Source organism: Macaca mulatta, chromosome 2, assembly GCF_049350105.2.
Source record: "Macaca mulatta isolate MMU2019108-1 chromosome 2, T2T-MMU8v2.0, whole genome shotgun sequence".
Classification (NCBI taxonomy): Eukaryota; Metazoa; Chordata; class Mammalia; order Primates; family Cercopithecidae; genus Macaca; species Macaca mulatta.
In genome coordinates this window covers 26,366,069-26,382,041 of record NC_133407.1, presented here as the reverse complement: position 1 = coordinate 26,382,041, position 15,973 = coordinate 26,366,069, and the positions used below count along the sequence as shown (strand labels likewise).

At 35.3% G+C, this 15,973-nt stretch overlaps 1 protein-coding gene across 1 annotated transcript in view; it reads right to left on the bottom strand.

Moving 5' to 3' along the window:
* Positions 1–883: 883 nt before the first annotated feature.
* LOC144339504 (uncharacterized) overlaps positions 884–15,973 on the bottom strand; it is a 223,309-nt gene continuing 208,219 nt past the window's right edge. The window contains exon 2 of the mRNA XM_077994148.1: positions 884–5,525. Within this exon, the coding sequence (XP_077850274.1) occupies positions 5,293–5,525 (233 nt within the window). The 3' untranslated portion in view covers positions 884–5,292. The remainder of the gene's footprint in view (positions 5,526–15,973) is intronic.

Sequence of the window (15,973 nt, the reverse complement as noted above, 5' to 3'; positions counted from 1 at the left end):
CTTTAGATATGATAATGCTCTCTCTTATTTAATTTTTTTGTAGTATATAATATAATATGCCTTAAGGCATATAATCACGTAATATTCAAGTATCAGACAATGGTATTTTACCTATTTAGACAATCCTTAAATGACTGCTAAAATTAATTCCATATGTATTATTTTATTTGCATCCTTAAAAATAAAAAAAAACAAGGTTGGATAAATTTAGGTAAAAATCTCTATTGTTATATGTCTTTCTTGGCATACCATATTTAATTATTTTCCATTTGAAATCTAAATTGTGGTGAAAATTTTGTGAAGATGGAAGTTCAAAGCAATCATTTTGCAATTGTGCATGTTTAAGGAAAAGAATCAAAGAACTCCCATATCTTTCTCTAAATAACCTAAAAAGGATGATGTGCTTACTAAGAATTTACAGGATCTATTATTTGTACAAATCAACATTTGTAGCTTGGTTTCTGTGTAGGTAAACAAATTACCGTTAATAACTGTGTAAGGCTTGTAATTGTGTTCATTTCTTATTCCTAATAAGCCTGCAGAGGCACATTTTAATAGTGGGGACATGGGGGATAGAAATAATATGTTTCTATATTAAGGTAAAGCACTAAGTCGCTTGTGAAATTTGTGGCCTATAACTAGACCCACCTATAGTTATAGGTGAGCATGCCCTTTTACATATCACAGGTAATATAAAAGGAGCCCCCCCCCCTTTTTTTTTTTTTTTTTTTTTTGGAGACGGGGTCTCGCTCTGTTGCCAGGCTGTAGTACAATGGTGCTATTTCGGCTCACTGCAACCTCTGCCTCCCAGGTTCAAGTAATTCTCCTACCTCAGCCTCCCAAGTAGCTGGGACTACAGGCATGTGCCACCATGCCCAGCTGATTTTTGTATTTTTAGTAGACAGGGTTTCACCATGTTGGCCAGGACGGTCTCGATCTCTTGACCTCGTGATCCGGCCCCTGTGACCTCCCAAAGTGCTAGGATTACAGGCATAAGCCAACGCGCCTGGCCAAAAGGAACACTTTTTAAAGGGAGTTGAGAAAGACCAAAGGGCAGAGGACTAGGCTATCACCTACAATGTGCCCAAAGGAATATTTTTTTTGAGAGTGAAACACTTATAGTTGTTCTTCCTGGACAAAAGTCATCCCAAATGGATAAACTGTTTCCCCTCTGTTGTATAACCCTTTAATTACAACACCCTTTCACCTCAAAATCCTCAGAAAAGTATGGTACAGCCATAGGACCTCATGTGGCAGTGTTATGGGAAATAAAGGGTCAGGATAATTTTTATTTAAAAGCAGGGTAGTTCGACGCTAAAAAAGGAATGAGCTATCAAGCCATAAAAAGACACAGAGAAAAGTTACATGCATATTACTAAGTGAAAGAAGCCAATATAAAAAGGCTACATGGTATGTGATTCAAATTTTATGATATTCTGAAAAAGTCAAAACCATGGGGACCACAGAAAGATCAGTGCTTATGAGGGAGGAAAAGATGAATAGGCAGAGTACAGAGGACTTTTAGGGCAGCAAAACTATTCTGTATGATATTATGATGTTGGATACATGTCATTACACATTTTGTAAACCCATGGAATGTACAACACCAATGGTAAACACTAATGTAAACTATAGATTTTGGGTGATAGTGATGTGTTGATGCAGGTTAAACAGTTGTAACAAATGTAGCACTGTTGTGCACGGTGTTGATAGTGGGGAAGTTTGTGTGTGAAGGAGGGGATATATGGGAACTTTACTTTCCACTCAGTTATGCTTGAACACAAAAACTATTCTTTAAAAATAGTCCATTAAGAAAAAAAGCAGAGTAGTCTGGTCTATGTCAAACAATGGTCTGATGGCTGTAGAAAGATGACAATTTACTATGCTAGGAACCTTATGGGAGCTGATCAGTTGCAAAATAATGTGTGGCCTGACAGGGGGCTGGATAAGGCAAAAAATACTCAACAAAATCGTGTGGGAAAATATTTTTATTTGTATTCCCACTTACAAACACCTACCGATGGCACTTGGCAGTATTTAAGAAATTCTTATCCTATCAAATGTTAGGGTTTGAAATGAATTAGGTTTGCTTTCCTAACTCTGAGATCTAGTAAAGGAATATAGTATTTCTCCTAATGCTTAAGAAGTTGATTAAATCTTTATGCCATTATTTCCATCTAGTTTCCAGCACACATTACTGGTGTTTTCTTAGGAGGAGACCCCAGCATTGAGCTTTATTGAAATTTGAACCACACTGACTTCTTGGCAGCTCTTGCCTCAACACAACCCAATCCCACAGTCCAGGGTCCTTAGAAACTTAAATTAACTACTAAGGATTACTACAGAATTTTCTGACCTACCTCAAGTATCATCACTTTCTATTGATCCCTGCTCTTACATTCATACACCAAATCAAATATCCTTGAAAACAGATGCAGCACAGATTAAGGCCAAATTCATCATACCTTCTCAGATAATGTGATTGACACTTTTGGCTCCAGGATCTCCCCTAATTCCTAGGTAGTCCCCAAGAATTGGCCCTGACCCTGCCATTCTTGACTTTTCTCATCCACATGTCCACCATCCTCTGAAGTGTAATTTCAGGCCAAACTGATAGGACCTAAGATGACCCAGTATTCCCAGTAATCATGGTTGTTTTTGGTGACCTATCATCATGTTAGTAATATTAGTAATGACAGGTCACTGAAAATGTTCCTACTAACATGATGATACTTAAAATGTCTTGGGGAAAAAATCTGAATAGGAAATGCAGCAATAAATATTTTGTTGAGTACTACATTCATCAAGTAATTTGAGGAATATATTAAAATTTTAATTTTTAAATGTTCTCCTAAATGATTTGTTTGAATGAAGAAAGGCATAGTTTCTACAGAATATTCATTTTGGGAAACAGCGTTTAGAAGTACAGGTACTTCGGTGAGTAAGACCAGGGTTTGATTGCAAGTTCGACCATTTAATAGGAGTGTGACCTCCACCATAGTATCAACTGATGTTATCCTCAATGTCCATGTCTATAAAAGGAATATAACAAGATCATTTTGGCTGGTTATGAGGAAAAATTGAATAGTAAAATGTACATAAAACCTTTAATAAAGTGCTAACCTCTAAGTGTATTGATACGATTGTTTAAAAATATTTAACTTGAGTAAACTCATACCTAGTACTGTGGTCTGAAAATCTTTGGCCATTCTGCGTTATGGCTGGGACTAATTTTGATTTGGGTTTCTAAACAAGATGTATCTTTTGTTCTAGTTTTGTTCTATAATATTGTTTATTGCTTCTCCAAATAAGGTTTGTGACTATCATGATAAGTGAAGTAAAACACCAAAGCTTACACTATCATGACCAATACAAACTTAGAGAAAACAACTTGGAATTGAATCACGCTGTACTTGAGGTGATTTCACCCAGAAGTTAACAATAAGGTATAGATTGTTTTTAAGAAGTCTAAGTAGAGACTGAAATATCCATTTTAAAATTGTGAGTTACTTTGCTAGCGATAGCAGCAGGAAGCAGACAAATGCCTAGGCAGATAGGGACAGGTCCCTGGTGAAAACCCACCTCCAAGCCAAAGACAGTTTAAAGCCTGAAATCCAAGCTACAAGTCAAATCCATGGACTGGACTGAGAATCTGTCTTCCCATTTGCTGTGCTTTCCTCTGATTGATCCCCACCCTTCACCTATTTTACACATACCAACCCTTTTCTAATTGGTTTTCTACACTGCCATGCCCACCTTTGAGTGATGCCTTTGCTTTACCCTTTCCTTGCACACTCACAAATATATCAGCATGTGCTCTTCTATTCTGAGCCAATAAAAGCCCCAGACTCAGCCACACTGGGGGAGAAACTACCCAGCTATGGGGGTGGAGGACCACCCACTCATCCCCTCTCCACTGAGAGGTGTTCCACTGCTCAATAAATTATTCTCTGCCCTTCTCACTCTTCGTTTGTCAGCATATCCTCATTCTTCTTAGACATGTGACAAGGGCTCAGGACCCACCAAACATGGGTACAGAGAAGGCTGTCACACTGTGGCCCTCTGCCCTCTAACAAGCAGAGGGCAGCCAGCCCACATGACAGAAACAGCACGGGGCTGAGCCAGCCCCAAAGCCATGGGCCAAGGCAGAGCAAGGACATTACTGGCCAGGTGTCTCTGGCCGGCAAAAGTGATCAAGAAATATCCTGTGTCACTAGGTTTCTCTTATGCCTATAGAATTTAATAGTTCTCAATTACTTTCTGACCAATTTTTGTTTCTTCTATCTCTTTGACAAATAACATCTATAATTAACTAAATGTCATACATTTGAAAGAAATATAAAATCCTTTCCAATAGAATACTACAGTTCATTCATACTAAAATCAAATAAATGAAAAACACATAAAGCAAGATAGAAGCAATTTCTACTTTAAGAATGTACTTTCATTTTTCTTCCCATCATTTGGCCACCTTGAAGCAAATTACCAAATTATATTAAAAATCTTTATGACGTCAAATATAGAAAGAGATTGAAATTCATTCACATTTTAAAATGTCAGTATAATTTAGATGAATTATATTTATTACACATGAAACATCTGATCAGAATATAGTATTGTAACTCATGTTGCAGTGAGTTAGCTCTCTAAAGTCTCCTCTGGATGGGCCCACCCTCCTCTCTTCATGTCTCTATATTTTCTAATATCCTTCCATTTGTTCCCAAAGATATTTTTGTGCTATTCGGAAAATCTATTAACTCATAAATTCAACACATACTTTTAAAAAGTACTCTTATGAAATAAACCATAAATTTTCACTAGGAAACTTAAAAGTCTGTACTAATGGATCACAGCTTATTGATTAAAACACCTATTTGAAAAGATATGCATTATTTCAAATCAATTGCAGTGTTACTAACCAATTGAATCCCCTATACCTGCAGGAAATAAAAAATAAAAAACAAAAATCCACTGTTCCATACACACTGTAAAAGGATGTCTATTTCCATACATAGCTATGTTAAAGGCACACATCAAGAAACTCTAAAACTCTGACAACTCAAAAATAGTAAATTTTCTGAAGGTCACAACCCTAATACAATTAACTATGTACAAAAAATAAAATGTCTCCTTCTCCCTCAAAGAGAAATGATGTATTTTAAACTACTCTGCTGATAAAGCTTTTATGTAATATTTTCCTGGTTTAAAAAAATAGTTTAGTTCATTCTTTTATCATCACATCTGCAGGTACACAAATAACTTAAGTTGATGATGTAAAATTGAGAAATATTTTTAGAAAAGCTTACCATTGTCATTTTTCAGCATCCCGTTGCTGAGTTGTTTTAATCTCTTTTGATGTGATTTGCCATTATAGTGGATTTGTGCTTGAGCGGCCGAATTCAGCTGAATGTTACATACGTTGCACAAAGTAAAGTTGGTATGTTTCTTTTCTCTTTCTGGTTTTTCTTCAAAGTCATCAGGTATTAATTCAGCCTCACTCTCGCCATCGTGTACACAGGTGAAATCTGGGGGTGCAAGGAAAGTTATGAACACGCAGATCAAGATTTTTATATTACTTCGTATTTATTAAATTGGGTGGCAAATAAATATTGATCCACATACAAGAATTAAAAATTTCTATATACTCTCATTCTAACAGATTGTTTTCATACTATGCTAAAGTAGACAATCTCTTTAATGGAATATAAATGGCAAATGTTTAACATTTTAAAAAATCTGTTCCCAATACTATGCTATATATTTTTATTACTTCATTTAATTATCATAATAATGAAATAAGCACTATAGATTTCCCTTTTTTATAGCTGAGGACACTAAGTTTTAGAATGATTAAATGACTTGTCTAAGGTCACACAGCTAACAAGTGGTATAGCTGTCATAAGCATTCAGTTTATCTCTAAATTCAAAGTTTTTAATCATCATGTTCTCTAGTATGTATTAATGAATTAGACAGTTTTGTTTTAATTCAACTAAATAAAATTCTTATATGCCTTACTAGTTAAGTAAAGTGACTTACATCTGGATGGACACATTCTACACATACAAAGATGCTAAAACTGTTTCAATACCCCCAAATTTATATTTTATACCTGACACACAAGAGAGGCTTTGAATACCCAAGATAGCCTCATAATCAGGATACAAAAAAAGTGTGACTGACTTATGGCTTATATTGGAAATCATTACTTTTGGATAAGTGTATGCTTTGTATACGAAAACCAAAGAGAAAAGGTCAAATCATAATTTCAGTATCTCTGGCCTTAAAATGACATTTATTTATTTATTTGAGACAGGGTTTTACTCTGTCACTTAAGTTGGAATGCAGTGGCATGATCTTGGCTCGGCACAGCCTTGACCTCCTGGGCTCAAGCAGTCCTCCCACTTTAGCCTCTTAAGTAGCTGGAACTACAGGTGTGTGCCACCGATTATTGTCCAGTCAGATGACAATAATTAGAGTAAGTATTATAATCTATATTTAACATCCACTCACAAGTAATTTAAAATAATAATACCTCATTTCTAAGTTTTCTCTACTTCCACTACCCAGGCCTCTCTAGCACACTATGGTCCAGATAGGAGTTCTCCATTCCAATTCTCCCAATTCCTTAAGGAGTTATTTTAAAGTCTTTGAAAAATATTAGCAGAGAAAAACAGTCATGATTTTAATGTGCATTTATTAACTGACTGCTACGTGGCAGCATCCTCCTAGGTTCTGGAGTTGAACTGACAAGCATCACAGAAGTGGTCCTTGCAATTAGACAAACTTGATGCAAAAGTCATGGACTTTGGTATGAGGCAAATGAGATAACCAATGTGGAAATGTTTTTAACAATATGGAAGCATTATCAGTTCACCAATAAAATTTTAAGGAAAATCAAACTAGTGAACTCATGCAAAAATGACTAATACTTGAATCTATTTACGGGTATTGAAGTCACTATCCAAATTCCAAAATGAGTAAAAGATTGGTCAGTGCATAATGCATGCTTTCCTTGTGAACTAATTCATTTAAAATATGTTAACTTCCTTTTAAAAAGGAAACTCTATCTTTCTTACTCAGATAACCTCGTTAAAATAATTTAAATATGCAATTTAAATGGTCATTTTAAAAGAAAAGCTATCAGCTTTGTAAAATGATTATATAATTTTAATGAAAGGAAAATATGTAAGCGTATCAGCTTTTCTTATTTTATATAAATAAAAACAGTAAGTATCTCTCCAGGTTATAATCAGAACATTTCAAAACTTCTTTTGTGTAGAGTTGATTTATGCTTAAATCTTTTATCTCAAATACTGTTAAGTAGTAAAATGATAGTAAATGATGGTATGCTAAAATCACTGCAATATGCATAGCCATTAAAAGCAGATCAGGAAAGTTTTATAATACGGGAAAATATTGGCCGGGCGCGGTGGCTCACGCTTGTAATCCCAGCACTTGGGGAGGCCAAGGCGGGCGGATCACGAGGTCAGGAGATCGAGACCATTCTGGCTAACATGGTGAAACCCCGTCTCTACTAAAAATACAGAAAATTAGCCGGGCGTGGTGGCGGGCGCCTGTAGTCCCAGCTACTCAGGAGGCTGAGGCAGGAGAATGGCGTGATCGTGCCACTGCACTCCAGCCTGGGCTACAGAGCAAGACTGTGTCTCAAAAAAAAAAAAAAAAAAAAAAAAGGAAAATATTTTGTATATAAGTAAAAAAACAAACGTAAGATGCAAATTTACATATAGTATGTTTACAACCATATGAAGCACAAACTGGACTTAGAAAAAGTATTAGGATTATTTCATTCTGAGTGGCAAGATTAGAGTTGGCTTGTTTTCCTTTACCATTTCTGTATTTAAAAAATTTGACATGATGACCATTTATTATGAAAAAATAAATCAATATATTTCAAAGAAGTCAAAGAGCTTATTTCCTCTAGCGTGAACGGCTTAGGTTTGCCAGAACGAGGCAATGCTACGGAGATAGTCACAGTAGGTGAGCCCTTGTAACACATCATTTTTGCTAAATATATGCATATATTTGGAAGAAAATATTTTCTTATTTGATTCACATTTCCATCTTGACCTACAAAATAAGAACATGTGCTAACAATTTAGCAGGGGAAAATACTGGAGAATTTTCTTTCAAGCCTCTGAGATTTATTTGCTTTACACATGAGGAATTCCCTGCTCAGCTGAGAAAGACTATATTACCAGACAATGTCAACAATTTTGTACTAAGGTGCAAAAATGACAACTTTCAAAGGAAATAGAAACTATGTGGTATGGACACTAAGGAAAAAAGAGAACCTCAAATAAATTATTGTGGCTGGCGCAGGACATCATAAAACATTTACAGATTTTGCAGAAAAACTGCAGTGGCTCAACTGGCACTCTGTGAAGTAGGAGGCAATGTTCATAAGTGATTTTCCTTCCCAATACGGTAAAAATGTCATGTTTAAATTGTTAAATGGAAATTTGACACATTTGAGTTTCACTGAGAAAAAGTTCAGCAGCCATCCGTAAACTTTAGGTGACGCTCTTGAAACCCAAAATAATTGATCAATTTGTCCACTTTTTTCCCTCCTAACCTTCATCCCTCAGAACCAAAAGACACTGGAAAGATGTTTGGCTTAATACAGTAATGTAGATATAGACAGCACTCTTTAACAGGTTCAAGAACTGGAATTATCCCGGGAGTAATTATCAAAGGAATGAGGTGTTTGTTTGTGTGAGTGTGTTTTAATTATCTAGATGTAAAGACTGATTTACTCTTGCAGACTCACAGAAGTAATTAAAATGTGGCACACATAAGATGACTCATTTTTGGTAAGCTATGTTAAACAATGTATGTGAGAGAAGTTGAGAAAAAATAAAAGTAGAAACAATATTTTTCTGGGATGCAATGTGGTTCTTGCAGTTGATTTATTTAGTGCATTGTTTTGACACAAGCTGAAATGTCACCACCTTTGCCAAAGGACCAGCTGTTGGTATCAAGACTGCCCTGAGAAGAGCTCATATTCTCTAACCCATGCCACCCCTGGCATTAACAGGCTATATCCCTGCTGGACCCTAAAATTCGTGTAACCTAATTAAGAATCAAAAGTTGTAGACACAGAGACCAACGGAAAAAACTCCCAAGAACCAAAGCTGGAGCAACTTGAGCAATAATCTGAGTAACATATTATTGGATTAAAACCTAAAGTATAAAATAAATTTCAATGAGTACATACTGATGTAAATATAAATGGAGGAGATAGATACCGAACTCTCATTTAAAAGTATTCGAAATAACTTAAATAGACATCCTCCATTCAAAGCCGGATAGGGCACAACACTCTTCAAGTATAGGTTATGCTTAGTGACTTGCATCTAAATAGTGTGGTACAGAAAGAGGAGAAAAGTAGCTTTATAGTGAAGAAACCTGATAATTAATACTTCAGCCACATCACATTTCATATCCACAGGGATAGGTCACACTGATAGCAAGAATCCTTAATATGATGTGCTAACAATAGTATTTCACCTCTGTGATCTTCCTCACAGAAATAATAGACAAACACAAACTAAGGAACTGTATACAAAATACCTGACCAATATTCAAAACTGTCAAGGTCATCAAAACTAGGGGAAGTCTGTGAAATTGTTACAGCCCAGTGAAGCCTAAAGAAATACTAAAACTAAATGAAATGTGGTATCCTGGATGGGGCCTTGAAACAAAACATGAACATCAGAGGAAAAATTAATGAAATCCAAATAAAACATAGAGTATCATTAATGATAATGTATTATTAGTTCATTAGTTGTAACAAATGTACCATACTTACAAAAGATATCAACAATAGAGGAAATTGGATGGGAAGTCTATGGGAACTCGACCAATTTGGCAATTTTTCTGCAACTCTAAGACAATTATACAGAAAAGTTTTATTTAATATCTTTTTAAATTTGGAAAATAGAGCAGAGACCATTTTCTCTCCTTGACAATAAAACAGGAACCTCTTGAGAACTTGTGTGCTCTGGGAAAGAACTGAGAAAGAAACTTTTGTTCTCTTTATTCCTTGCTCATTCATCCTGTGCTAGAAATAAACTATGTGATTTGAAGAATGAGGGAAACATTCACTGCTTCACGTGCGGTCCACCATCGGATGGATCTTTATCTCAAATTTGCCTGAAATGACTTTCTCCTATCTTCTTGCTTGCCATATACACACTTACAATGGAAAGGCTCCCCAGCCCTGTAGAAAGCTCAGAATTCGCCTGAGGTAGTTAATAGGTAGTTAAATTCAATTCAGAAAAAAAGCGCTGAGGGTTGAAAATCCAATATGGAACACAGTTCTAAGTCATTCTATCTAATTCAAATTTTCCTTCTGAATAACTGAGCTACCAACCCACTAACAAAAAATCTAATACACCTCAACTGATTTCTTCTATTTATTATCAGTTTCAATTAAGATTATAAGCCATTTACACACACACACACACACACACACACACACACACACACACACAGAGGTATCCAGTCAACCACCACATAATTAACAATTTATAAACTTCATATTCGCTTTACTGTTTCAATCCTATCGCAACTCCCACAATCATTAATATAAAATTAAAGTATGTAAAATAGTGTGTATTAGTTGACAACCAAACCCTATTTTATTTTATTTTTTATTTATTTATTTATTTTTTGAGACGGAGTCTCGCTCTGTCACCTAGGCTTGAGTGCAGTGACGCGATCTCGGCTCACTGCAAACTCAGCCTCCCGGGTTCGCGCCATTCTCCTGCCTCAGCCTCCCAAGTAGCTGGGACTACAGGCGCCGCCACCACGCCCGGCTAGTTTTTTGTATTTTTTAGTAGAGACGGGGTTTCATCATGTTAGCCAGGATGGTCTCGATCTCCTGACCTCGTGATCCACCCGCCTCGGCCTCCCAAAGTGCTGGGATTACAGGCTTGAGCCACCGCGCCCGGCCCCAATTTTAATGAGTAGAAATTTTTTCCTGCAAATAATGTCAGTGTTTTATCTTATTGTTAACAAGCCAGGTTACATCGTTTTGTCCGTGATCGGCTTTACTCGTTGTTCTTGCATCTGCTGCCTTGTCAAAGCGGCAAGCCTCTAAAATCTCCAAGAATCTCAAGTTTCTAAGATAATCTGAATTGACAATGAAACATCAGTAGATGACAGCCACTAACAGACAGTTTAGTGCACAATAAACCACATTGTAAGTAGTTTTACAAATGACTTACAAAGTCATAGGACTGTAAATGGTATAAATAAACCAAAATATTCTTGTTTTACAATGACTTCTCCCACCATATAATTTTTTAAAAAATTGGCAGATAGGAATTTACATATCTAGAAGACATTTAGCACAGACAACCTCATATAAATAGTGGCAGACACCAATGCTAAACACTAAAATCCCTTTAGAAATCTTGATGTGATAGTATCTCCAGAAATTATTTTTGGTTCAACTGAAAACAAAATAAAAATCTAATCTAGAGATACTTCATGGCGATAACTTTGAAATACAAATAGGGTAGATGACAGCTGGCTAGTTCATTAAAAAGTCAAAATTACAAGTTTATTTGGTAAGCAGCTTTATATTCTTAGGTTTTAATAATATTTATACAAAGCACAACAGGTGACAGATTTTGGCCATTTCTTTAAAAATAATTTTATTGAAAAAAATAAAATTTAATGTCTAAATATTCCCCACATTTTACAAACGTTGCTCAAAAAAACTTACTCTTCTGAAAAGAGGAATCCACCAATTTTGAATTCCTTATAGAGTCTCTTATAAAGCGTTCTTAAAATTGCTTTATTATGGAAAAAAAATGTACTGTATGGGAAGACATCAATCTAGTCCATTTCACAGAAGGGGAGTTGTAATTTGTGTGATATATACAAATCCTAATGGAGTTTATAATTTTTATACAATTTTCTTGACCAGCTCATAAAATGAAGGTAAACATATAACAAAGATTTATTATTTGTAAGAATATAATGATACAACTGCTACTGCAATATGTTATTTTGCAGAAAGCATTTAAAATCACCTTTAAAAATGGTAAAAGGTTGTGGAAATCATGAATAAGCATATATAGAGTAAAATGGGAAAAATACTGTACTAATGTCATGGGATTAGATACTGCTTACCTGGAATACAATTTCCAGAGACAATATCATAAGTCGATTTTAAAAGCACTAAAATTAATTTGAAATAACTTAGAAAAAATGAAAAAAAAAAAGCTATTAGGTGATTCAAAAGGTGGCTGTAGCCACACATTGCCGCCAAAGTTGCCTGTGCAGGATTTAAGTTAAATTGCTTCATAAAATTAAGAATAGTAATGAACCTTTATAAGCAAATATTTTTAAATCTCATTTTTATTAATAAAATTTATGAAAGAAATTTGGCCTTTTTTGGATGAAAAAAATAAGTAGTAACTTTTATTCAGCATTTCCTTGTATTAGGATTTAGAGAGTATTGCTTACATCTGTATATACATATATATGCATATACATATTGTATATATCTGTATAAATTGTACATATGTATATATGTATACATATTTTATGTAGCATATTTGGAATACATATATATTAATCAAATAAACTACTTCAGTAGTGAATCTTCCTCTATTTTCAAGACTAATGTAGAAAAGTGTATTTTACTGTTATGGTAAAATATTAAATATATATTATCTGTAATATATAAAATCATATTTATAGCATTAAGCATTTGAGAAAGTTATAGTGAGTTACAGTATCTTCTACATTTCACTATTAAAACTGTAAATAGTTCACAGTTAGTGCTATAGAGTACCATTATAAAAATAATTTCACTTTGATCTAATTCCCCACTAGAGTGCAGTGTGAATTAAAAATTAAAACTACAGCATCTGGAAATTCCCCAGACATAAAAATAGCATTACTGTAATTCTGTAAATATCTAACATACATATATTGTAACACAACATTCAGCTTCAGTGGTGTGTGTTTGCATATAGCACAGCTGATGAACTCACCAATATTTAGCCAAACAACTCAGATATTAAAGATAAACTGGGAGAAAGTCACAGAACAGCAGATAATCTCAATTGTTTGTCTTTATTAAAAAGCATCAATTGTTTTACATAGTCTCCTAACTTAAATATCACTTAGGAACTTTAAAAATGAGAATATTTTAATTAGGAACATCTTACTTTTATGATAGGAAATTACATTATAGAAGACTACATAAGGCAAATCAAGGTTAATGGATTGTATTTCAAGCACAGTTTTTATCACATCCCAGCATCACACTAAATTTGATGGTCTCAATACAATTATGGCTTTTACAAGGTGATGGAAGTCTTAACTGAATGTTTGCAGATTCACCTACAAAAATTAAGCCCACAGTGGCAGAATGAGATACAGAATGAAACTTTTAAATGCATTCCTTTCTCCCTTTTAAGCAGTAGACTTTTTAGAGTTGTAAGCTTCAAATCAGAATTTCTATTTTGAGTCCTCAGTTTCAAAAAGAAATTTTACCTTAATCTTCAAATGACTCACCATGAAAGCACTAAAATATTTTTGAGGCCAAATGGGAGCCCATAGTTTAACCTCGAAAATAAAAACAAAAATATTTTGTTAAAAAAGGTAAATTATTCAAGTAGAATCTACTACTATATAATCAGATATGTCTTAAATTTCAGTGTCACGAATGTATTCTTCAAAGTTTCAAAGTCCAACGGAAAATTATATTACTATTATTACATTTTTTTAGTCAATGGTATGCAAATCTTTTCCTGTATTCTGACCTATTGTTCCTATTTTAGGAATGTTTTCTTGAATCAGTCATGCCATCAGGGCCTCCTTGGCAAAACATGGTCCCCCTGGAGTTATGCCACACAGCGTGTCTGCCATCACACCAGGGATGCTGAGGCTGCACTGTGAGTCCTGCTCTTGAGTTCTCAGACCATGTTTTTTTAAGGTATTTTAAGCATCAACCCTATTTTCTTGAAAATGCACCAAATATCTTCTCACTTTAGGCTAGTTCTACCGTACTTTGGATCTAAAACAGCTTACATAAAACTTAAGAATGGTTTGCCTCAGAAAAATTTCTGAAGACCTGAATTAGAGAATGATTGTTTTTATGTATATCTGGTGAAAAGTTATGCCAAGAAAAAAATAGGCACCCTACAAGCTATTGAAAAGTCCTATGACAAATATGTTTTAAGCACCTGCCCTGTGTCTAGCACTAGTTTAGCCACTTGGGATATTTGCATATCACATCACACAATATCCTAGTTCTTTGTGGAATTTGAGAAGACAGAGATAATGTAGGCTAGACTGACTGTGACTTTTAACAGTCAGTAATGCTAAGAGGAGAATCGTGATGAAGATTTCGGCCTGTAAATCTAGTAGCTATATGCTTTTATTCCGTTTTTTGGTTTTTTTTTGTTGTTGTTGTTAAGAGACAGCTTTGCTTTTTCCCTCCCTCATTTGTAATGCTTAAAGTCTCAGGTTTTTTTCCTTATCTCATTGATTCTGTCTTTTTTTTTTCTTTTTTTGGGGGGGACAGAGTCTTCCTCTGTCCCCCAGGCTGAGTGGAGTGGCGCCATCTCGGCTGCACTGCAAGCTCCGCCTCCCGGGTTCACGCCATTCTCCTGCCTCAGCCTCCTGAGTAGCCGGGACTACGGGCGCCCGCCACCGCGCCCGGCTAATTTTTGTATTTTTAGTAGAGACGGGGTTTCACCGTGGTCTCGATCTCCTGACCTTGTGATCCGCCCACCTCAGCCTCCCAAAGTGCTGGGATTACAGGCGTGAGCCACCGCGCCCGGCCGATTCTGTCTTCTTACAATACATTTTAATACTTTGGTGATTTCAACTGCTGGCCATGCCTAGTCTTTTTGTAACATAGACTTTGTCATATTATCTGCATCCAATTTTTCCATAACCATTCTTATAAATGTCTTACTCTTAGATCAATGTTTCCATTTACAGTATCTGCATCCAATTTTCCCATAACCATTCTTATAAATGTCTTACTCTTAGATCAATGTTTCCATTTACAGTTTTCTCCCTTTCATCATTAAAGGAGAAGAGCAGGTACTAATGATGATTCAGGATATCTTCAGGCTATATGAGAATATTTTCTTATACCCAGATAAATTTCCCTGAAAAATTTGCGCATCCTAACTGTGGCAGATATATTCCAGGATGGCCCCTCTAATTTCCACCTTGAGTTAATCAGACCTTCCCACAGTCTGCTCTCCTGGAGGGTAGAACCTGTAACTTGCTTCTACCAATAGAATATGGTAAAGGTGATGGGATGTACATCATGAGTGGGATTATGTTGCAAAAAGATAGTAATGCCTATCTTGTGAGAAGAGATTCTCCCTCACTAACTTTGAAGAAGCAAGCTGCCAAAGCTTTTTCATGTTGTCTTATATTTCACTTCTACAATCTGAAAAGAAAATGTGAGCTTATTATGAGTTTCCCTATGAAGAGGACTATGTGGCAAGGATCTTAGGGTAGTCTCTGGCCAACAACCAGTGAAAAAAAATGAGACCGTAATAAGCAGCTGAATACTGTAAACAAACATATGAGTGAGGAAGTGGTTCCTTCCCCAGTTGAACTATAGACGAAAACACATCCCGGCCCGTATCTTTATGGTAGCCTCGAAGAAGTCCTGGTTAGGTAATGTGTGGACCATTGCGCCTCAGAAATTGTGAGCTAATAAATGTGTGTTGTCTTAAGACATAAAATTTCTGTAATGTTATTATGCATAAATACATAACTAGTATACCAGCTCTCTTGCAATCATTAATATTAAAATTAGAAAGTAACCCAAACTTCCAAGGAAAAATATTTGTCAAGAAAATGTCTTAAAACAAATTACCACCTAACCAAAACCATGTTTTTTTGTTAAATGAATTTAATATCCCAGTTGTATCCCTAATCCCAAACATACCTGAGTAAAAG